Raw genomic sequence first — 25239 nt, 5'->3', positions numbered from 1 at the left:
CACACCAAAATGATTTATGTTTCCTCCAACAGTTTCTAACAAAACCCACTTTTAGGTCATGACACACCAGTAGACAAACACTGTCCTAGATTGATCCAGTACGATTATATATGCAACACACTCAGAGCAAGCTTTCTATATGCTTTTTCTGTCTCCTTAAATCATGTCAAATATATTTTTTTTAAATCAGTGCAAAACCAGCTTTCTAGTCCATAGAATTAAGGTAAAAATAGCTGGCCAACGTCACAAAATATCAGATCCATTCTATTTTTGTTATACAGAAGCACCTGCTTGATAGCGCAGCACATTAGATGGCATCCTTCCACACCTGTGATGCACAGGGTCAAAATGCCTCCCTCTACACAACTGACATCTGTAGTTCATGGTTCTGTCTGCGTAACCGCCAACTCTTATCACGAACAGGAAATTCTTTCTGTTTCCTCCAGTTGATTGTCAAAAGGTTCTGGAACATTTGCCGTTTTCAGAAGAGCAATGAGCTGCAAACACAGTCTCTTATTTTTATTCCTCTGTGGCTTTGCTGCACTCTCTGGTAGGTTGTGATTTCATTTTGTATAGATATGTTGATTTTCACTTAATTTTTAGGGATTTTACTGTTAGTTTTAATATATTTTGTGGTTGAGATCAAAAGTTATGATGTGATTAACATATTAAGGATAGTAAGCTGTGGCCTCGTGCATATTGTGTTCTTTTTATGTACAATTAATGTCTGAAAATCACGTTTTGTCAGTCAGCGTAAAAAGTACTTTATGCATGAGCATCTAAATTCGCTTGTCATTCAAGAGTATGATCGGGTAGAAATATCTCTTAAAGGCAACGCATGCACTTTTACAGTGGACACTACAACTGTACTTCTACAGACATTTTTTGACATTTTTAAATGTACAGTTGAAGTCAAAAGTTTACATACATCTGCAAAATGTTGAATTATTTTACCAAAATAAGAGGGATCATACAAATTCATGTTATTGTTTATTTAGTACTGACCTGAATAAGATATTTCACATAAAAGATGAAAAATGAATTTATAAAAATTACTTTTTATAAATTAGTTTATATATAATGTGTTGTTAGCTGAATGATCCACAGCTGTGTTTTTTGTTTAGTGATAGTTGTTCATGAGTCCCTTATTTGTCCCGAACACTTAAACTGCATGCTGTTCGTCAGAAAAATCCTTCAGGTCCCACAAATTCTTTGGTTTTCCAGCATTTTTGTTTATTTGAACCCTTTCCAACAATTCAGTTCAAACAGTTCAAATGCTCACTGATGCTCCAGAAGGAAAAACGATGCTTTAAGAGCTGGGGGGTGAAAACTTTTTGAATTTGAAGATCAGGGTAAATTAAACTTATTTTGTATTTTGGGAAACATGTAACTATCTTCTGGAGCTTCTGAAGGGCAGTACTAAATGAAAAAAAAAAAGATTTTTAGGCAAAATAAGAAAAATGAACACATCTTCAGTCTGTTCAAAAGTTTTCACCCCCACCCCGCTCTTAATGCATGTTTTTTCCTTCTGAACCTTCTGTAATAGTTCCGTATGAGTCCCTCAGTTGTCCTCAGTGTGAAAAGATGGATCTCAAAATCATACAGTCATTGTTAGAAAGGGTTCAAATATACAAAAATGCTGGAAAACCAAAGCATTTGTGGGAGCTGAAGGATTTTTCTGAAGAACAGCAGGCAGTTTAACTGTTCAGGACAAACAAGGGACTCATGAACAACTATCACTAAACAAAAAAACACAGCGGTGGGTCATTCAGGGAACAACACAGTATTAAGAATCAAGTGGATGTAAACTTTTGAACGGGGACATTTTTATAAATTCAACTATTATTTTCTCTTGTGGACTATATGTAAACATATTTTATGTGAAATATCATATTCAGGTCAGTATGAAATAAACAATAACATGCATTTGGTATGATCCCTCTTATTTTGGTGAAATAATTAATATTTTGCAGATTCTGCAAGGTGTTTGTTAACTAGGTTGAAACTATGACTTCAACAGTAAATCTAGTGACGTTTACATGCAAACCGCTGCAATGAGAGTTTGTTTGCATCCACCTTTAAGAGAGCACACTAAAAGTATTAGACAAGTCGTCAAATTATAGGGGAGACCGTGCTGGTACTGGTTCTGTTATGAGTTCTTCAAAATAGGTGCTTTTAAAGTTGTTGTTTTTTTCTCAATGTTTCTATGAAGAACATTTAACATTCCACTTAAAGTTCTTTTTAGTGAAAAATGATTCTTTAGGTTATTCAAATGTTTTCAAACTAAGGGAAAAAAGGGGTTCTTTTGAGAACTTTTGACTGAGACACAAAATGCTCTATTGCATTGCTGCAAAACCCCGCTTTAAAATCTTTATTTATTTTTTATTGTTTGGCTTTTTTTTCTTTTTTTTTTTTAAAAAACCTTTATTTTTGAGTTGAGTAATATGTACAACAATTTTATTAAATTCCAGTATCATCATTATAATTTTTGGAATAACTGTTGGATAAACAGCTTAACAGAACCACACTGACATACATAAACACATGAGTGTTATAACCATATAACCAGTCCCTCCAGGATTTCACGATTTTTTTGTGTGATTTTTGCAATCAAAATGACTGATTTTGTGGTGGTAATTTCCATAAATTTGTGACAAATTTGCGATTTTTTTTTCTTTTAAATTATGATATCACATTTAACAAATTAACTCAAGTGAAGTCACCTTTATTTATATAGTGCTTTTAACAATACAGATTGTATCAAAGCAGCTTTACAGTATCAAATAGGAAAATAGTGTGTCGGTAGTGCAGAAGGACAACAGTAAACACTCAATTTTCAGTTAAAGGTATTTCATTATTGAATTCAGTGATGTCATCATCCAGCTCAGTACAGTTCTAATAGTATTTGTGCAATCAAGTCGACGATATCGCTGGAAATTCAGTGTCCCCAATAGGGCTGCACAATTAATCCCATGCGATTTTGAACCAGCTGGAGTTTATTAAACGTGCAGATTATGTATTATGTTAGATGCACAATATTCACAAATAACAAACAAAATGGTTTATTTTGGTCTCTTAGTCAATTCTGAAACATTTTAACTTTTAAAACAACCTTAGGACCCTTTTTCCACCTTACCTATGTAAACATTAACAAAGAAGTGTTGTAGCTGTACATACTTCTTGTAAATCCAATTCATACATTTGGTATTTTGGTCTCTTAATAAATTCTGATATATTGATATATAAAAAATAGAACAGGAAAAAATTTAATAATTAAACAACACTGCGTCGTCAGCGTTGGTATTGTATCAGACTTTACTGATCAGCGTGCACTTAATGCACTTAACATGATATGAAATTCAAGTTCAAATGGAGTTAAAGTTTTTGACCAGCGAATGACGGAGATGGAGTGTCATTAGAACGGCTGCAACTGTTATCTGAGGCAGCAAGTGCATCGCAATATATGCTTTCATCAACTTTTACAGGTTATATAACGTTTATTGTAGCTATATGGGCGCTTAGTTTTTCTTGTTATTTACTAAACTTGGTCAAAATCTCAAATTAAGCGTTTATGCACATGATATTTAAAACGTAGTAGGCTATATTGTCTAGACGGCAAATAACCTTCTTCTCCGCTCTTCAAGCACACAAAAACATTAGCCTTTACAGACATAGTGTTTGAGTAAAGAAAACGCTGTACTATTCAAACATCAATTATTTATTTACCCTTTCATTGCGAAAAAGCAGAGATCTGTCTCTTCCAGGCTGTGCGCGGCGCGTCAATCTGAATGGAGGCGGGTGAAGTTACGAGGTTTCGCTGAGAGATGCATTACGAAGTTTTACTGACAAGCTCTTTTTAATGCTTATCATTGGTTAAACATTTTTAAAACCCTCTGATTTAAAATAATAATAACAACGAATTATAATAGAGATATGAAGTTTGGATAATTTTCCACGGCACACCTGACTGGGCTAGGTCTATGGCAACTGCATACTCTGCCATACGGAAACGCCGCCCTGCTCGTGCAGTATATCGGGATATTGCTCAGCCCGGTCCTTGGCCCTGATGTGATGTGAGGAGGCAGGTGAGACAATTTTGCCGCCATTGTTTCTTGACTGACCGCTCACATACACAGACTTCATCACGTGAACAACATCTGAATCCACGTAACGTAAAATAATTCAGTTAGATGAATATCATTTTGTGTTATGTGAGGTCTTTCATTTATTTTTTTGCGATTATTTTGCGGTTAAATGACGAATTATGCAGGATCACAAAAAAATGCGACATTTTGTTTATTTTGCATTGCATTCAGCGATCGCGGAATCGCGAAAAACTGGAGGGACTGTATAACGAAGGCATATTTGAACATAATCATTGTAATCTATTTTCAAGACAGACCTTTATATATGTCAGATCAGGGTATATCTGTTGCAAAATGTATTTTAATTCCTGTTGGCCATGACATAGTTTGATATTTTTAAGGTAACTTTATTTTTACTTTTACTTTTTTCATAATAGTTTTACTGTTTAGATTTTGATGAAAAGCCTGTAACAGGTCTTCTGATGCATGCTTCCATCTGTGGCAACTTACCCCATACAGTGTGTTGTTATAGAAGTCAGTGTGTGTTACATGAACTGTATAATTTTTTTATAGTCAGTAGCAGAATAGAATAGTTTTGTGTAAGGTTAGTGTCTAAACACAATTTGACTTTTAAAAAGAAACCACCTTGACTCAAGGTCCTTGAGAAATATTTATTCTCTAATGGTTTTATTTATTCCTCATAGTAAACCACATATCTGTGAATGAACCCTGTTAAGTTTTATTAAATGCTAATGTCATCCTATTACAGTCTCAACAAAGATATGTGGAAAAGAGCTACTAGAAGGAATGTCCTGCACCATCCAACTGCCAAAGAAAAACATTGACAAATCTAAAGAGATCAAATGGGTCCATGTCTCTAGCGGTGACTTATTTCACTGGAATAATGGGAAGATCAAGAAAAACACTCTAGGTGCAAAGATGGAAGAAGATGGATCACTAACATTTGAAAGTGTTAGTCTGAAGAACAGCGGCAAATATACATACACTGTTTTTAATGCTGAAGGTACACAGACTGATGTTGGAGAAAACGAAATTAAAGTTTATGGTAAGAGCATTTGCACCCTTCTAACTCAATGTGAATATTAACAAATTAAGATTGAATATTTCTATTGTAGTTCCAGTAGTATAACCACTTTTCTGTTACAGCAAAGCCTCCTAAACCTACTGTGAAGATCAGCTGCAAAAATGGGAACGCTACTCTCACCTGTGAGACTGAAGACCATACAGATCTGACAGTATCCTGGTATAAAGAAGGCAAAATCATCCAGAATTACAAAACACCTCAACTGTTCTTGATTTTTATTCAAGTACAGGAGAATAAACCGTACTCATGCAGCGTAAGCAATCCTGTAAAGAGCAGTGAGCAAAGTGACAGCGTTCCAGTATCATGCAAGTCATTTTTATTTATTCTCATGTTATTTCACATGCTTTGCATTATGATTATTTTATTTGAATATTATTTTTCTAATGCTCTTGTTTTATTTTGTCCTAAAGACAACATTTAATTCATGATTTTTTCAGGGTTTTGAACAGACCTGCCCTTAAATACTGACATTAAAAATGAAGAGGTCTTTCTAAATTAGAATTAATGGTCTAATGACTGTATGACTTTGAATGACTTCACTTTTGTTTAATGAAATACGCACTGGTTTTTGGTCTGGCTGTTTCCTGTTTTTGCTGTTGACGTATACAATTGTGAAACAATGACAAAAAAAACACACACACAAAAAAAAAACAATAGTATTTTCCAACAACACATTGATTATACAGAATTGTGTTAAACTGAGTACTAACTGAAGACATTTCAAAACATGGAAATGCATTCTACCAGTCAAAAAGTTTGGACACACTTATTCACTGTGAAAAATGATTGCAGTTAGCTTTCAGAACTTAAAATTTCACATTTGAATATCTTCTCTGGGTTGAACATGTTGCGATGTCAAACATACAGCTTGTCACTTAATACAACAGCACTTTACTTTAAGGTTGAGACATTTTTTCAGTGTTTTTTTGCTTTACTCCACATCAAAGCCATCAAAAACTATGAAATGGCATAAATGTTTGTCTGGGAGTTATCTAGTGATTAAAAACGTTAAGATAGCAAAATAAATAGGCTAATTAATTTTCATTAGAAAGGAGAAAATGCTTCATTGTTGTTGATGTTAAAAATCCAATTAAATTCAATGTGTTTGAGTTTGCCAACATGCCTGACATTCCCTCATCTTTGCAAGGGACACAACTTTGCAAAGTAAATAAAAATACAACCCAGAATACATTTAAATGGTTTGTATGGTACTCTGAGTCATACTGTAGACTCCAGCCCTCAACCAACTCCGTGAAAAGCATCTTGGGATGTTTTCAAACATAAATGAAGGAGGAACATGGATGCTGCACACTTGTCGATGATTTTACGTCATTCAGCAGTAGACAATAAAAATAAATTTGTACACAATTATATACGCCAACAGAAGTAATTCCAACAGAAGCGTGTCTCTGAAAGCTTGACTTATATTGTGCATTTTAAGGATAGTCTCATGATATAATGTTGGCCAGTATTATGCATCATGCAACTTAACATACATGTTTTTAATGATTCACTTGTTTGTTACTGATTTCATGACATTTGCTCTTGTCTTACAGGTCAAAAACATAAAGGCCTTAGTTTTGATAAACTCTTTGGCTTTGATTTCTGGATCATGGTGAGCATTTTAGCAGGTGGAGGAGCCCTTCTGCTGCTGCTGATATGTGTTCTGGTCATCTGTGCGTGTCGAAGATGTAACCAGCGAAAGAAAGAACAAGGTAAGAAACATTTTCATCACATCTGAAATTATGCATTGAGCATTTGTATTTTTAACAAAAGGCAAACTGATCAAACTGTCACTGTTCTTGGTGTGCTGGAATCCTCAGCATATTTAAATGCCAAATCTCAAATACGGTCATAAATAAAAAAAATAAAATAAAAAAAATAGATTACTGAATGAACCTACAAAGATCTTCTGGCTATTTGTTGCAAATTACCAGTTTCAAACAAGAACGCAGCCTTTTACTGCAGTTTCTGGTAGTGCCATATGCATTAGATTCAGGTAAGAGGCAGGCTATGATAATAAAATGAAACTTAAACACATTTAATGCATAATATATATATATATATATATATATATATATATATATTATTTTTATTTTTATTTTATTATTATTATTTTTGACTACGTTGAGCCACAGTTGGATAATGCATTTACCAAATCTCTGTTTATGTGGTAACAGACAGATCTAGAAAAAAAATCTGACAAGCTCTGCTAAATATCCTGTATACAGATGTTTTCATGTGGTTTTCTGAAGCATTAAAAAGAACAATCAGCACAAAAGGTTTTCTAAGAATCCACACAATCAGCACTTTACAGGTTCTAAAAGAATCACCTTCGAAAATAAGTAGAATAGATTATAACTAGTGGTAATCCAGTATATCATCACCAAGGCTGATGCTTATATTGATTGAATACTGTGTGTAGAATTTGCATTACTTGGTCTTTATTTGAGAAAATAGCACACAAACCTAAAAGATCTCTAAGTGCACTGCTGGTTACAGTGTTTACTTGGTTTTTACATTTTTATCTGTGAAAAAATACTATAACTGTTACAGATTATGCACTTTTAGTTTGGTTCTTTTCTGTTTTCCTTTCATGTTCCTGTTTGCCCTTTTTTGGTTCTGCTCATTACCTTGTAAAGTTCATTATCAGTACATACCTGCACCTGTTTTATCCTCATTAGTTGTCTTATTTAGTCTCCTTCTTTAGCTCTTTGTGTTTGTCGGTTAATGTAGATGTTACCCTGTGTGTAAAAGGCTTTATATTATTGGAATTACCTTTGTCTTCGTCTGCCTACTTCGCCATCCTCACAGCAGCGAGTGTGGCAATAACTTGATTACACAATCAAGAAGTTGCTATCTAAAGTAAATCTGGTTATTTTGTGAAATAGTTTTTTCTTTTTTCATCAAATTCAAATAATTTGTTCAGAGATTCTTTCTCAAACTATTTTATTTAGAATTATTTAAATTTGAGTATAAACATAACGAAAATAAATTAATATAAATTGAATTGCAGTATTTGTTATCCATCATCTGCAACTAAGATATTGGCGTCCGGCATCAAAAAAAATTAATTATACAAAATTAAAATTTTATGAACGTCTTTGATATCTTCCAGATGAAGATGAGCTCAGGCTGAGAGTTTTTCCAGATGAAGGTCATACCGGTACAGCCAGATCCAAACACACTGCTAGGGGGCAACCGGCGCCCCCCGTCCCGCAAGAAGACCCATCTCCACAAACCCCAACTCAAACCGAGACTCAGCCCAAAGCCCAGACCCGTGGTCGACCTCCTCCACCGCCTGAGGACGACGAGGAATATCCTCCTCCCTTACCTCGGCCGAGGAATAAACAACAACGCAAGAGACATGAAGAGCCGTACCGACCAATGGAATGAGATGCTTGTATGTTCACTGAAAGACAGTAACTTGAGGCCTTAATGGAATCATTTTCATGATCCATACTGTGATGCTAAGAGTGTAATTTTAAGAAATAGCATGGTAAAAATGAAATTTGGTCATGTACTCACCATCATGTTCTTCCAAACTTGTATAGTTTTCTTTATTTTCTTCAAACACCAAAGGAGGTCTTAGGCAGAAAGTCAAAGTGGTTCTTGTCCATACAGGGAAAGAGATGGTGATTTATATTTAAGCTCCATAAACAATAGTCCTTAAGACTTGTGTGCTATACTCAAAGTCTTCTGAGGGCGATTTATGTAATGATTTACAATGCAAAATATTGACAACCAAAAGATACCTTCTTTTTGTTTTTTTTTGGTTTGAAATCAAAAAAACGTACATAATGAGTGAGTACATCTTCCAAGCGGTGTTTTGCCTTAGTCTAAATCACCGTAAGCCTCTAATAATTATTTATAATTTAAAGTTATCGGGGTGGATTTCCAGGGAAACTGCATAATTTCATCCTTACTCTGTTTACATCATATTCGTAAATAAAGGAAAGCAATCAGAAGTCAGAATATTACTATATTAATAAGTGGATGTAGCTTGAAGTAACAACTGAATATTGAACCAAAAAGGGAATGCTAAAGTATCTGTAATAAAACAAGAATCAACATACTTTATACAATCAATAGGCAATAAGAATTAATATACAACAATGTTTATGTTGGTAACAATACCAATCCCTAAAGCAATTACCACTTTGATCTGTTTGTTATGGAAGCCCGTTTCTGCCACTGAATACAAAAGGAAATTGCTACTTTTTATCTCACAATTCAGCCTTTTTTTCCTAGCAATTCTGAATGACACAATCAGCCGAAGCACAACTCAAGTGTTCAAAACAATGTTACTCCGCGAGTAACCTCTAGAGTTGTCTAGCTTTCAAATAATAGAATACAGTGAATAACGACTTAAATTTAAGTCTGTTTATGAGGTGAACCGTGGGACCCGACCAGATTTCTTGCGACGCGGGATTAAATCCCCAAATAAAACGCGGTAGCGGTCGGTAAATCTGGTGTCATTTGAACGGGAGCGGGCGGTCTAACAATATCCTGTTCCTGACTTCCTTTCAGAACAGCATATCTGCGCTTTATTCTCATCGACCACCGGTACAGCCTGCACTCAGGACTGTTATGCATGCGCTGCAGGCATGAACCAATGCTTCATTTAATTTATGGGGTCTGTGTTTCAGTATGTGCATAACGATGCTCAGAGCAGGCTGTAGCCTACCGGTGGTAAATATACGGCCCTCAGACAGAACAGGCAGGTTGTCGATGAGTGACAGAGCAGAATAAGGATGGAGCAAAGTGTGGATGAGCTGTCCTTGAAGAACGTTCAACTCTGTTTGGTTTATATTTTGCTTAGCCTATAATTTTAAATGGCAGATGTCGTATTTATTTATTTTTCTCTGTGACACTTTTCCTACTGTGTTAACAGCAATATGTTAAACAAATTTTGTATTTTGACAAGACGAATAAAATAGCTTACAGGCTATTTTTGTACAACGTACATTTTTTTTCTCTGACACTTTTTGCTATTGTGTTGTCTTAAGATATTACAGATATTATGATGCTTCTCTAATTTTACATGCAAGTAGGCTATAGCCGAAATCACAGCACAGCTATTGTCATTATCTTATGTGTATTTGATTTCATCAGACGACGGCTCGATTATCAGGATTTTCGTGCAGATTAACATCTTGGAAGGGAGAGCTGGTTATGTAGTCTTGGTCGCGGTTCAGTCACTATTTCATATTCATTCCATTGTCTGATAACAGAAACAGTAAAATATATAAATGAAAACAGTTTTATTGAGAATTTAGCTGCATCAAAATACAGTATGTGGGCACAGAGACACAAACAAATCTGATAACAAATGTACATTTTGCATGTTCAGAAGAAGTGAGCTGCCCTGTCCTGCAAAAATGTAAACAGGTTTGTGTCAGTAAATTGCTCCGTGCAAAGAAAGAGAAGTAATGGGAACCTGGTATTTCCTTTTTCATGTGTCTAATAGACATGAACAAGTTCTCTGAAAAACATCTATGACCTTTGAAACATGTAGACTTCATGCTCTGTTGATTATGGTTTCAATAATAATAAACATACATTTGCATAAAGCATCCGTATGTTGATTAGAGTATTAAAATCTTGAAAAGTATTCATTTAAGGTGCATTTAGAACAAATAAAAATGTGCGATTAAGTTGCGATTAATCACGAGTTAACTCATGACAATCATGCGATTAATCACGGTTAAATATTGTAATCAAACAAACAAATTCGTTTAACATTGTGCTGTCAATAAATTCAAGACTCTTGACTAGACTAATAAAATAACAAATACAATTTTGTGCAGACTACACATTTATTTGTTAGCCTATCTATCTTTCTTTTAGTAGAGGAAATTAATGTGAGATTCTGGAAACCAGATCTAAATTTAGCGGGAACGGTCGGGTCGGGAAGGAAATTGTTCTAAGCGGACAGCGGGTGAACAAAGCGTGAATATATCGCGGGAGCGGATTGGTGCAGAATATAGCCTAAACTCTAGGCTAACCTAGGGACTTAAAAAACAAAAAAACAGTCCCGCACAGACCTCTACACCAAAGTGTTTTCAAGCGCCACCAGCTGGCCGTTTTAAGAAGAGCGCCTGACATTTTTCAGCTGGCTAAAAGGCTTTGGTGGACACACATTATTGAATATTTATTGTTAGGCATATGGCCTATTGGTCTTTTTTTGCATTTATGCAACATACTGGAGCCAAACCTGAGAAAGTAAACCAGAATATTCCACTGCATTCCTGGATACACAATTTGTAGCTGTAATTCATAGGCGGGGGTTATGCTAATTGTGAATGAGCGTGCACGAGCACCCTATCTACGATTGATTGGAATTCATTAACATACACATGTTTAACTATCAAATCTGAAGTTTATGAAGAGTCTGTGAATCCGGAGGAGAGTTTTTGGGGTACATTTTACACGCAAATTATTTGTGTTTATTAACTCGACAGTCATGTGATTTGATTTAGAATTTCGCTTGTTAAATTAACCAACTTTTTTACTACACATTGATGTAAATATATTTAGGTTGTCACTTTTTAGAGGTACAATTAACTTAGTGCACCTTTAAGTAGAAAACAAAAGTGTCTATGAACTGAATGAAACAGTATTTTATAGAGTAATTATTCCTTTTGTCTGTGTTTTAAGAGACCATAAAAGTGAAAAATAAAGACATTTCTATAGGCCTATTTGAATGTTTGTGCACCTATCAATCGTTTAAAATATTTTTCAGTTCAAAGTTTTCAGTTCATTCTTTTGCATTACTTCCCCATTAAGGTCTTCTCAGAACATATTTTAGACTATAAAAGAGACAATAGGTGTGAATGTGTTCTTTCGCTTTGACAATACTCTCAATTGCACAGAATCATGCAAATGCAAAGCATGCTTCTGTAATGCAAAACATGTTTCATTTTTTGTGCTGTGGTGTGGTGCGTTTTTCTCACTAAAATCTACATCTAACTAGCATGTGTGAAGGCCCCAGGGATGTGGTTAACTGCATCTCATTTCACCCACTGACATGTCAGCTTGTTCTTGTATTGTTTGCTGTTTTCCTGTGTGTGGGAGTTGAGTTGAGTTGAGATGATATGATATGGCCTCCGAAGGCTGCACAAGACACACAACTAAAACAAAACCTCAACTTGCTTCCCTAAATATTTTGAAAGATTATTAATTCCATTCATGCTGTGAATATTGCTCCATAGCTTGTTCTTGGTGGTAAAAATTAATAATAGAAATGAGCAATAGGGGTGAGCAATAATGGGGTTTAGTCATGTGGAAAACAGATTTTTTTTTCTAAGGCATTTGTTCGTTTAGCACTCAATAAAAATATATATTATCTTGCATGCATAAATGTTGCATATATATATATATATATATATATATATATACACAGTGGGGCAAAAAAGTATTTAGTCAGCCACCAATTGTGCAAGTTCTCCCACTTAAAAAGATGAGAGAGGCCTGTAATTTTCATCAGCAAATTTAAAAGAGTGGATTTAACTCCCTCAGAGTTAAAATTAACACGTACATATGGGAATCACTGCTAAAGTGTTAAATTAACACTTTTGAAAGAGTTAACATTTTTAACACTCTGACAGTGTTAACTAACAAACTCTAAAGTAATTGATGTAAAATATCAAAACCAGAATGGATGATGAGAACACCAAAGTTGGTGTTGAAAGTTAACACTTATGGATTAACTGGTCAACACTGCACCAGTGTTCAGGTGAAAATATTAAATAAACCCACAAAACAATACACGTTTACATTTATTTATTTTATTGAAACATTGTAAATATTTTTTCCCTACACCAAAATGTCTTCACACTCAATGTTTTCAATACATGTAAAGAACATGTTCTTACAACAATTAAACATCATAATGTAGAAGCAAATCAGTGCAAAGACGCAAAAAACATTCTTATTTGGTCCATTAATGTCATAAGGTTTATAATGCTGACATTTAGGAGGTTAAACAACAGCATTCCATTCATTACCATAAAATCTGAATGCATGTTAATGCTCACTAATCAAAGTCTGTGCTGGTGTTTGGACCTCCTTGGAGAGAATACTCTCATTCTTTTTTTCAGCACGATGAGATGTGTTTCTCTGCAGTTTTCAGCCAAGCAAGATATCCACTCCTATTTACAGCATCACAAAACTGCCCCTGTAAAATTTAAAAATAAATAAATATAAGTACAAAACCAAAACAGGATCATTCCACATCCATTTATCAAAACTATTATCAGGTGAAATGTCAGAGACAAGAATGAATTGCAATACAAGAACTTCACCCAAAACTGAAAATTCTGTCATTATTTATTTATCCTCGCGTGGTTCCAAACCTGTATGACGTTCTCTCTTCTGAGGAACACAAAAGGTTATATTTTGAATAATCTACAGAAGAAATACATGCGACCACTCTGATCCTTTTGCATCTTTTTCAAAAGCTTGATATTTATTGGCATATACTGACATTATAAGGACAAGCAGGTCCGAAAAAGAAAAAAGGGCATACCGCATTAGAAAAACAAAAGGGTGAGTAAATAATAATTTAAAGGGTTAGTTCACCCGAAAATTCAAATTACCCCATGATTTACTCACCTGCAAGGCAACCTATAGGTGTATATGACTTTCTTCTTTCAGACGAATCCAATCGGAATGATATTAAAACATTTCCTGGCTAATCCAAACTTTATAATGGCAGTGGGTGGGTGTTTCTGTTCAACAGTCCAAAACAAGTGCAATAAAGTGCATCCATCCATAATAAAACATGCCTCACACGTCTCTGGGTGGTGAATAAAGGCTTCCTGTAGCGAATCAATGTGTTCTTGTAAGAAAAATATCCAAATTTAAAACGTTATAAACACTTTTCTCTAGCTTGCGCTAAATGTTGTACGTGGAAGCCTTTCTGGGCGGATGACGCAGGACATCGGTGTAGTGCATGCACCGATGAGAAGTGACAAAAGCGGAAGAGCAGAGAGCAAAACAAACGAATCACGAATTAGAAATACAATAAAATATTATTTATTTATTAGAATGAATGGGGCCATGTATCGTGAGATTTTGAGTGAAGACCTCCTTCCGTCAGCAAGGGCATTGAAGATGAAACGTGGCTGGGTCTTTCAGCATGACAATGATCCCAAACACACCACCCGGGCAACGAAGGAGTGGCTTCTTAAGAAGCATTTCAAGGTCCTGGAGTGGCCTAGCCAGTCTCCAGATCTCAACCCCATCGAAAAGTTGAAAGTCTGTGTTGCCCAGCGACAGCCCCAAAACATTACTGCTCTAGAGGAGATCTGCATGGAGGAATGGGCCAAAATACCAGCAACAGTGTGTGAAAACCTTGTGAAGATTTACAGAAAACGTTTGACCTCTGTCATTGCCAACAAAGGGTATATAACAAAGTATTGAGATGAAATTTTGTTATTGACCAAATACTTATTTTCCACCATAATTTGCAAATAAATTCTTTAAAACTCCTACAATGTGATTTTCTGGATTTTTTTTCCTTCTCATTTTGTCTCTTATAGTTGAGGTATACCTATGATGAAAATTACAGGCCTCTCTCATCTTTTTAAGTGGGAGAACTTGCACAATTGGTGGCTGACTAAATACTTTTTTGCCCCACTGTATATATATACATACATATTTAGAATATTTTCTTTGTTTCTATTTCAACATCCTGCTGTATTGTGCTAAATGTGCAAAACATGGTTTTGGCTGTAACGTCGAACATAAGTAAAATTCCAACAAGTCTAAATACATTTATGCAAAGATTTAACTTCAAAAAAGATAAATCTTCAAAACTTTTCATCTTTGCAGAAATGCATTTAGACTTGTTGGCATTTTACTTATGTTTGACTTTACAGCCCAAAACCATGTTTAAATAGTTGGAAGACTGAATGCATTAAAATTGGTTTATTAAATAAGAATGTACTTTGTCCTTTTTCACAGTATTTAGTTTAGTAAAGCTAGAAAATGTGGTGATGTGCATCGTGACACTTTTTCCAATTAATCATAAGATCTTTTTCCACAGTTGTGATCAGTTGAGAAGTGTGTGCTAATCTTGGTTTGGGTCAGAAATTTGTCATCATGGAAATAAGATACACTTTAATCTAATTTGAGGCCAGTAAGCACACTGTGCAAGTTCATCTGAAAGGCTTCCATCACTAACATTACACGTTTCTATATGTAGGTGTTTCCTGTTTTTTTCTGTCCACACAGGAAGTGGCTAAAATAAGTGTTTATCAGTTTCATAGATACATCAGAAGCATGAATGCAAAGCAGTTGGGGACAACTAATGAATATAATGAAAATAACTTTGTACATGCATCAAAGATTATGATACATATGGGTTGCATGCTTCATTATGTGTTGTAGCAACTAATCAGTAAACAAGAAAATTATTTAAACACTGCTTGAGGTACTAAACACATACAAAGTGAGAAAGTGTGTTGCAAAGGCTTTTAATCTTTAATAATCTTCCCTTACAATCATCACTAAAACCATTTTGTACTGCGTTCTTGACCAAAACGCTGCAGTTTATTCTATTTGGCATAAGCAGAAGGACATTTGGCATCGATTAGAAGTGTTTTCTTGCTTCTCTCTTTTTATTTTGAACTGAAACCAAACAGACCTATACCATGATAGTGGCGCATCAACACTGACTTTTGCTAATAAAGATGCACCACAAACTCAATTAACTGAGTATATAGACTCAAGACTGCAGCGTAATAATCACATTAGCCATTTAAGCTGATATAAAGCAGTTCAGTGGTTTAAGACTGACAACCAGAAGGTTGGTGGTTCAAGCCCACCAAGAAGTGAGACATAAAGAGTGATGTCAGTGTCTCTGCTGGTTCCCTGAAGGCTACTTAAAGTCACTTCAAATAAGTGTTTACTACATGACTGTAGGTTATGCAACTGTTTCTCAACACTAGATGGCATAAGAGGCTTATGCGCCTCTGATCTGCTGCTGAGAGAATGTTAACTCAGTTTAAAAGTCATTTTGCTACTAAATAGATTACAGTTATGATTCTAGAATGGAGCTGAAACTCATTATATATCTAAATTGCAATAATGCAGAATTATAAATAATAAATAATAATTATCTATCTGTCTATCTGTCTAATCAATCTAATCTAATTTCGGTAGAAATAGCCTATATATAAATGACTTTTTTCCAATTAAGAAATTTAGCCTAAAACGTAGCTACATTAATATTTCGCATTGCTTGCTTGAAAAACACTAGTCTAGTGTTGCTTCGGTGGTTTTAGCTGATTAAGATGATCTTTTTATTTATTTATTTATTAGTTTGTCTATTTATTTATTTATTTTATTTATTGTAATTAAAAAATATATTTTCAAGCTAAAATCTATCTCTCTTTTATTTATTTGTTTGTTTGTTGATTTTATTGTCATTTTAAATCAAGTTAAAATCTATCTGTCTGTCTATTTATTTATTTATATATACTGTAGGCCTATGCATATATATATATATATATATATAATATATATATAAGCTTTTTAAATGTAGTTAAAATCCATCTATCCATCTATCTATCTATCTATCTATCTATCTATCTATCTGGGCCACTCCAGGACCTTAATGTGCTTCTTCTTGAGCCACTCCTTTGTTGCCTTGGCCGTGTGTTTCGGGTCACTGTCCCCCGGGATTTAGGCCTATGCCGTGCTTGAATGTAGGGATAGTGTTCTTGGGGTGATAGTCAGCATTTCTCTTCCTCCAAACACGACGAGTCGAGTTGATATTTACAGATGATTCAATGAATTTAAGAAGTGGGAAAGCAGCAATAGGAATAAGTATTTCTCAGTTAAATTTAAAGAATGGAAAACAATTAACAGATAATATGTCAGTCATTACTGCAGAGCTGGTGGCTATTTTATTGGCCTTGGAGTGGGTGGAGGAAAATGTCCGGGAAAAAGAGTCATTTGTTCAGACTCATCTGCAGCTTTAATGGCATGAAAGGGAAGGAAAAGTGAAGCTAGGTCAGACTTAATAGTAGAATTATTAGTAACATTGAATCGAGTTAATAGAATGGGGAATATAGTGGGATTTCGTTGGGTGCCGGCTCATGTGGGTGTTCAGGGAAATGAAGAGGCAGATAAAATGGCAAGAAAGGCTGTAAATAGAGGTGAAGTAGAGTTGGAAGTTTTATATGGTAGAGTTGAGTGTAAAAGTATTATCCAAGAACGAACAGTAAAACTGTGGCAAAAAGAATGGAATGAGGGATATAAAGGCAGACATTACTATTCAGTTCAGCCAATAGTAGGGCATTCTAGAATAATAAGGTTAGAAAGAAAGGATAGTGTTGTTTTAACTAGACTAAGGTTGGGTCATCGTGCGCTGAATTTTGGGTTAGCAAGGATTGGAAAACATCCAGATGGAAGATGTAGATGTGGACCAGAAGAAACAGTGAGCCATGCAATGATGGAGTGTGACATTCATCATGCAGCAAGACGTCGCATGTTTTCAGAATTATATGAATGTGGAGTCACGAATGCTTCTATAAAATCTATTCTAAGCATAAAGGATTATAAATCAGCGAAGGTCGTTATCAATTTTTTGCATATGACTGGACTTTATACAAGGATCTAAGTGTTAAGTGGAGTATCTAGATGACCTGTGGAGGGCAGCAATACGTCGGCATTGCGTCTAGTCTGCTGCAAATTATACAAGAAGAAGAAGAAGAGTCGAGTTGATGCCAAAGAGCTCAATTTTGATTTCATCTGACCGCAGCACATTCTCCCAAGCCTTCTCTGAATCATAGATGTTCATTGGCAAACTTCAGACGGGCCTGTACATGTGATTTCTTGAGCAGAGGGCAGACTTTGTGGGTGCTGCAGGATTTCAATCCATTGCGGCGTAGTGTGTTCCCAATATTTTGCTTGGTGATTGTGCTCCCTACTGCCTTGAGATCATTAACAAGCTCCTCCCGTGTAGTTCAGGTCTGATCCCTCACCTTTCTCATGATCATCCTAACCCCATCATGCAGGCAAGATCTTGCATGGAGCTCCAGACCGAGGCCAACTGATGGTTGTTTTGTATTTCTTCCATTTCTCAATAATCGCACCAAGCTTCTTGCTGATGGTCTTGTAGCCCATTCCAGCCTTGTGCAGGTCTACAGTCTTGTCCCTGAAGTCCTTTGACAGCTCTTTGGTCTTGCCCATGGTACTGGAGAGGTTGGAATGGAAGATACAGATTCTATGGACAGGAGTCTTTTATACACACAGCGAGCTAAAATTAGGAGTATCTTCTTAAAGTGACAGGACTAATCTGTGTTCCACATGTGCACATAACCAATCCGTGGGAGCCAAAATTCCTGCTGGTTAGTAGGGGATCAAATACTTATTTGACTTACTAAAATGTAAATATATATTTTTTTAACATTTGTATGCTGCTTTTTTCTGGATATTAAAATAAACCTACCATAAAAATGATAAACCCTTCTTTTTTTTTTAAGTGGGCAAACTTACCAAATCAGCAGGGGATATATATATAGGCATTTTAAATGTAGTTAACATCTATCTATCTATCTATCTATCTATCTATCTATCTATCTATCTATCTATCTATCTATCTATCTATCTATCTATCTATCTATAGGCATGTGTGTGTGTGTGTGTGTGTGTGTGTGTATATATAGATAGATAGATATAATTAATACATCTATCTATCTATTTATTTATTTATCTATATATAGGCCTATGTGTGTGTGTGTGTATATATATTATTAATATATTATTAATTCTATCTATCTATCTATCTATCTATCTATCTATCTATCTATCTATCTATCTATCTATCTATCTATCTATCTATCTATCTATCTATCTATCATCTATTTATCTATATAGGCCTATGTGTGTGTGTGTATCTATCTATCTATCTATCTATCTATCTATCTATCTATCTATCTATTTATTTATATATAGGCCTATGTATGTGTGTGTGTGTGTATATATATATATATATATATATATATATATGTGTATATATATATATATATATATATATATATATATGTATAAATAAATATATGTATTAATTATATCTATCTATCTATCTATCTATCTATCTATCTATCTATGCATTTTAAATGTAGTTAAAATCTATCTACCTGTCTATCTATCTATCCATCTATCTAGTGTGTGACGCAGAGTGTGTGACGTTCCTCCAGTCTCTCGCAGGGAATCCCGCTTCACTTCCGTCACTCGGTAGTTTCGGTAGTTAAACCTCCGCGAGCGCGAATCAATCACGCGTCCGTCACTCGTCTCCCGCTCGCGCTCAAACGGAGCGCGTGACGTCACCGCGGCGAAGGGCTCCGGTTCTCAGGTGTATCCCGGTCCTGTGTGTCTCTCCGGTGGTCGGTCGGTCTTCGGCTCGTACCGGGAATAACGCGGCGGACCGCGCGTCTCAGCGACATGGGAAAGACTCGAGCGCTGCTCCTGCTGTGCGCCGCTGTCGGTGAGTTTCCTGCGGGAACAACTCGACTACAAATGTAGCAAAGAAATGACAAACCCTCCGCGAGCGGCCAGCGTCTGATGTATTGACAAGTAACAGCGTTCCTGACAGAAACATGAAAATGCTTCGCCAGGTGACCTAAAATGTGTTTCACGTGGTGACATCTGACTTAGCTGCTTTTCTTTCTGTTAAAATATGATTTACTATGAACCTGATTACGTAAGATTATAGTGATTGCACTTTCTACAGCGTTAACCATTGCTGTTTTGCACGCTTAATGAGATCTTATTAAACCTCCCAGTCATTATATAATTATTCTGTCTTATTTTTGTTCTTAGCTTATTATTAGATTTGCATGATGAAAATGTACAGTAAATACCTCAAAGGAAGTAAAGTGAATGCATAATGAAGAATAGTTTAGGTTTGCATATTAAATGAACTCTAATTATAACCATTATAGGATTAATCTGCCTTGGATGCTGAGTATTTTTAAATTTGCATTGTCAAAATGTACAGTAAATACCTCAAAAGGCATATTAAATGAGATCTAACTATCTCTAAGTCATTATAGAATTGTTCTGCCTTGATTTCTTACTCTTATCAGATTTTCATGGTCAAAATTTACTGTACATACCTAAAACGAAGTATAGTATATGTGGTTTAGATTTGCATATTAATTGAAATCTAACTACAGCTGAGAATCACAATAGAATTGTCCTGCCTTGATTTTCTTACTTTTCTTGAATGTTTATATTTGTGCGGTAAAGATTATTGTAGCTCACATAATACAAATTGTAGCATTTTCATAAAAATGTGATCTAAACAATCCTCTTGTTATTCTTATAAAAATGTTATTGATTTATTACAGTTTTAGCATAGTCAAATATACTGTAGTACTGAAATTGAAGACTTAAATAATATTAAATATTTGATATAAATAACATGATATGCAATGACAAAATCATTAGTATCATTATAGTTTTTCTTAATAGTTTGAATTTGTTTTAATTTTTGTATTTTCCTTTTTCATTTAAAATTTTGTTTTTGAATTTGTGTTTTTGAAATAGTTTTTTTGGCAATAAAACAAGTGTTTTTTTTTTAGATGTTTCTGTATTATTTTATTTTAGTTAAAAGTTTATTTATTTCAAGTAACAGAAATGTTTTATTAATGGGTTTAGTTTTCATTTTAGTGTTCGGCAACTAATAACCCTGCACTATGATATGAATGACTTGTAAACTTATACTCCTCAAAATAATTGTTGTAATTTGAATCAAAAAGGGTTTCACAGCCTTCATATGTTCCTCATATAACATTTTATTCACTAGTTCTGTAGAATACCTTCAATGTACTGGTGCCAGAAACCAAAAAACGGATCTGAAGAACCTGTAAAGAAACACCATGAACTTTTAGTCTTGAGCTATATAGTTGGTTTTTGATTATTTTTGAACATTTATTTTTACAGCAAAGTGGCATAAACTATCTGCTTTGCATATTATATGAGACCTAAATAAACCTCTACATTTTTATAGAAATGTTTTGATCAAAAGTTTCAGATTTACATAGTCAAAATGTATAGTGCCTACATTAAAATGTTGTTATGGTAGCATTTTCAATTCATGATTTTGTACAGTGTGAGATGCTGACATGTTTGGGTTTTATGCATGCATGTATTTGAATATGCATATTCTAATGTGCACCTGTGCACATAAACAAACTTCAAACCAGACCAGAATATATCACCTCTCCTCCCTTTTCTTGCTATTCTGTATTCATTTATCACAGATCGGTCTGTTAAACACTCCCGGATCGACTTCAAAGCTAAAAAAAAATTAAGAATTTGTGATTTTCCAACGCTGACAAGATTCCCAATGGACTTGATTTACTTTAAATATACTGCAAAAGAGAATAAATGAGTATATGGTGAAAATAACAATGCTTTAAAGCACATATTTCTCCTGTGTCTTCCCCAGTTTTGAAGTTGCTCAGTAGGCGCCTACAGCTGAAAGCGTGTCGGTCTGTGTTACAGGAGCTTTCCCGTAAGAAAGGAATATTTTAGGATAGTCTTTTTTCATTTAGTGTCATTTGCAAGTCTAGTGGGGTGAGAGTGACAGAGTTATCATTAGCATGGTGCTTCATTTGCATTTGTGGTCTTTTTTTTTTTTTTTTTATGAAAGTGCTGCATGCTTTGAAGATAATTCTCATAATCCCATTGTAAAGTGCCATATGCCAAACTATAGCCAGCACTTGTGTGCTTATGACACCAGGAATCAGGTTAAATATGCAGATGTTGTGGTAAAGTTATGTCACATCATATGTCACATAATTATTGATGCTTCCTCACTTTTCACCATCCAGTCAATTTCAGATGCACTGATAACTTGTGAATCAGAGACGCTCAAACTTGACTTTTAGTTTATATTATATATCTGTTTTTATATTATATTGTAATTTATGTGATTTTATTGTATATCATTTTTAATTTTGGTTTAACCTTTCTGGTTTTATTTCTGCATTTTGTAATCTTGAAAACAATGTAAGTGAATCTACTTTAAAAATGTAATTAAATTGTTTATATACTGTAGGTATATATATATATATATATATATATAACAATTTAATTACATTTTTAAAGTATATATACGTAGATGTACTTTAAAAATATGTGCATTTTTTAGTAAAGTATATATGCATATATGTGTGTGTATATACATACATACATACATACATACATACATAAATGCATTTTCTGTTATTTTAAAAATATATATATTTTTTTCCATTTTAACATTTTTGAAAAAAAATTAGTGAATTTGATTAATAATACATTTTAAAAGTTAAAAAAATAATTTAAATTTGTATGGTTGTTTTAAAATTGTTTATGTTTAGTACATTAATTTAATAATAATTTAAATTAATGTAAATTAAGTTAATTTAACTTTAATTTAAATTAATGCTAAATTAATATTAATTAATTCCAATACATTAATTTAAAAAGTGCTTTTGACCCGCCACAGCCTTCAATGAAGTCTTTTTTTTTTTTTCAATTAAAAAGTTTGGGTACCTCTAAATTAACTGGATCTAAATTAACTGGTTTTATTCTTGTCACAATTATTATTGAATATAGCTAAATCACCTAACTACAATAATTTATACCAAAAAAGTTTTTATGGATTACACAGGTAGAAATAGCTTTTTAAGGTAACAATAGCAGGTTACCACTTTTTATTGTGTGTATAAAATCATAATAAATATAGAAGTTAATTGTTCTTTTTCATTTGGAAATCCAGACATTAAATGGTCTGCCTTTGAAAGTAACTACAAAATAAAGAGCAGTCAATAAAGCAGTGTTGTGTTTGTGTTTCACAGCTCTATGCCACTGCAGGTCAGTGACGGTGTCCAGGGGCCCCCTGCTCCGGGTCGAGGGCCAGCCGCTGTCCATTCGCTGCGATGTATCGGAGTACGAGGGCCCGAAGGAGCAGGACTTTGAATGGACAGTAACACGAGGAACAGAAACCATCAAAGTGATCTCGACGTTTGATGATCGTTTCACAGACCGCTCTCTTCAGGACCGCATTCAGAGCGGCGACATCAGTCTGTCACGACTAGCGGATAACACCGTTGAGCTGAGAATCCAGGAGGCTCGAGTTAGTGACAGCGCCACCTACCACTGCAGTACTCCGAGCACAGACTCCGTCATCAGTGGAAACTATAACGCAGACGTCCAGCTGCAAGGTCAGTATGTGCTGTTTTACATGGTAGAAAGTTACCTGGCGTGAAACATTGCAATACATATGCATAATGAATGTGCATAAAATGAGGTTTAATATGAGATATTGCAGTATTGTTTCCCAAGTTACTGAATCCACATTTGAGACAGAAAGTCTAGACAGCAAACAGTGTATATTTCAGGGTGTTTTTGTCTTTTTCAACTCAAAGTGGATAACTTTTTATTCGCTTCGGCTGTTCATGACTGTGAAAATAGGTTTCAAAATGCAAGTTTTTGAAAATAATATCATTATCGTCTACATGTGAACTAGTAAAACGCAAATTTGTGAAAATGGTGGAAACTTCAAAAACGCAAAGAAAAAACGTTTCTGTTTTCAGTACATCATTGTCATGTAAACGTACCCCCTCAGTATTATTGAGATGCTATTCTAGTTTTTATTAATATTTTGAATTATTTTTATATTTTGTTATTTATTTACATTTTAGTTCAAGTTTAATAATTTTGCTGTGTTTTTATTAATTTTAGTTTATTAATTTATTAATTTAGGGATGTCTGTATTGGTTTTATTTATTTATTTACTTATTACAGTTTGTTTATTTTAAAATTTGTACAAATTTTCTAAAATACTTTTCATATACATATATACAGTACATATAAATTCTTAAGTCAAATTATGTTTACTTAAGAAGCAAAATTACTTAAATATTAAACCTTGTTTTTGGGGAAAAATCATCAAAATTAAATGAGTTGATTTATAAAACAAGTAAAAAATGTATGTCAGTGGGCAAGAAAAATAAACTTAATTAAAAGGAAAACCAGATCATTTTTCTGACCCCTCTGGTAGATACCTTTTCTTGTTCTAAGCATAAACTCACTTGACTACATTTTTCAGTAAACAAGTTATGTTGCATCTCAAGAAAATGTATCTTGAGCTAAAAATGTTTAGATATTTGTACTGGTAAACAAGACAAAATAATCAAAATAATTTTCTGCGGTGTAAAAACAACCCTTCAACAATGAAACTCAGGAAAAGTGTGTTAAATACAAACTCGCATTTTAAAAAACATTATTAGTAAGAGTTGGGCATGCAGTGCAATGCATTAATTACAGCTTATGTGTGACGTATTTAAAAGCACTAAACTGTTCAGTGTTTTTGTCTGTGAACAAGCCTAAACTCTGAACGCCAGCAGCACTCATTATGCAAAATTCACCGGGTTAATGATATTATCATTATCTTTAGTTTATGAGCACTGACTGAACATGCAGAAAATTAGAGTAATCGCTGCAGATTTGTGCAAGAACCCACAGGACATGTAAAACATCTCAATTGTTTCTCCTGACAGCGATAAGATTAAATGCAAATGGAGATTTTTGCTGCTTTTCAGATGTTTCTTCTCAATAAGACCCCAGTAGAAAGACGTCTCTTCTGCTCACCAAGCTGCATTTATCAAAAATACAGTAAAACATTATGAAATATTATTACAATTTCAAATAGCTGTTTTATAAGTGAATATATGTTAAAATGTAATTTATTCCTGTGTTCAAACTGAATATTCAGCATCATTATTCCAGTCTTCAGTGTCACGTGATCCTTCAGAAATCATTCTCATATGCTGATTTGCTGCTCAAGAACCAATTCTGATTATTATCAGTGTTGAAAATTATTCCAAGCTCGTGACCGTAGTGTAACTAAAACAAAACAAAAACATAAAATCTAGTTATAACAGAAGTTCTCCTGTTCAGTAGTTCTTCCCTCTGAGGGTAATCGGTATTAAAAATATTTAAAGATTGTATACCGATCTGCAGAAAGTCTGTCTAATGATG

At 34.3% G+C, this 25239-nt stretch overlaps 2 protein-coding genes and 1 long non-coding RNA gene across 4 annotated transcripts in view; 2 read left to right on the top strand and 1 right to left on the bottom strand.

Annotated features, from left to right (window-relative positions):
- The first annotated feature begins 321 nt into the window (after positions 1–321).
- Positions 322–10156, top strand: LOC131538443 (carcinoembryonic antigen-related cell adhesion molecule 21-like). 2 transcript variants are annotated; one of them, XM_058772322.1, is made up of 5 exons: positions 322–550; positions 4855–5151; positions 5253–5495; positions 6747–6905; positions 8309–10156. In XM_058772322.1, the coding sequence occupies exons 1-5, from the start codon at positions 493–495 to the stop codon at positions 8584–8586; spliced, it is 1035 nt and encodes a 344-aa protein (XP_058628305.1). In that variant the 5' UTR covers positions 322–492; the 3' UTR covers positions 8587–10156. The 2 variants fall into 2 exon arrangements, with proteins under 2 accessions (XP_058628305.1, XP_058628310.1); XM_058772327.1 differs by lacking the exon at positions 322–550 and adding an exon at positions 3979–4085.
- Positions 9200–14767, bottom strand: LOC131538479 (uncharacterized). The gene is made up of 2 exons (XR_009270593.1): positions 13807–14767; positions 9200–13369 (listed from the first exon to the last, which is right to left on the bottom strand). It is a non-coding gene; the product is annotated as an uncharacterized LOC131538479 (long non-coding RNA).
- A 4660-nt stretch (positions 14768–19427) lies between these two features.
- ptgfrnb (prostaglandin F2 receptor inhibitor b) overlaps positions 19428–25239 on the top strand; it is a 45472-nt gene continuing 39660 nt past the window's right edge. Inside the window, 2 exon segments of the mRNA XM_058790993.1 lie at positions 19428–19690; positions 23055–23420. Coding sequence (XP_058646976.1) covers positions 19648–19690; positions 23055–23420 — 409 coding nt within the window. The 5' untranslated portion in view covers positions 19428–19647.

The sequence above is a fragment of the Onychostoma macrolepis genome, chromosome 01 (genome assembly GCF_012432095.1).
Source record: "Onychostoma macrolepis isolate SWU-2019 chromosome 01, ASM1243209v1, whole genome shotgun sequence".
NCBI lineage: Eukaryota > Metazoa > Chordata > Actinopteri > Cypriniformes > Cyprinidae > Onychostoma > Onychostoma macrolepis.
The sequence above is the reverse complement of the archived record's forward strand: the minus strand, read 5'-3'. Positions and strand labels throughout refer to the sequence as shown.

Excerpts from the sequence above, each read along its gene's own strand:
- LOC131538443 (XM_058772322.1), top strand. The coding sequence starts at position 493 with ATGAGCTGCAAACACAGTCTCTTATTTTTATTCCTCTGTGGCTTTGCT. Across the intron at positions 5,496-6,746 it reads TGACAGCGTTCCAGTATCAT|GTCAAAAACATAAAGGCCTT; the intron begins GCAAGTCATTTT and ends CTTGTCTTACAG. Across the intron at positions 6,906-8,308 it reads CCAGCGAAAGAAAGAACAAG|ATGAAGATGAGCTCAGGCTG; the intron begins GTAAGAAACATT and ends GATATCTTCCAG.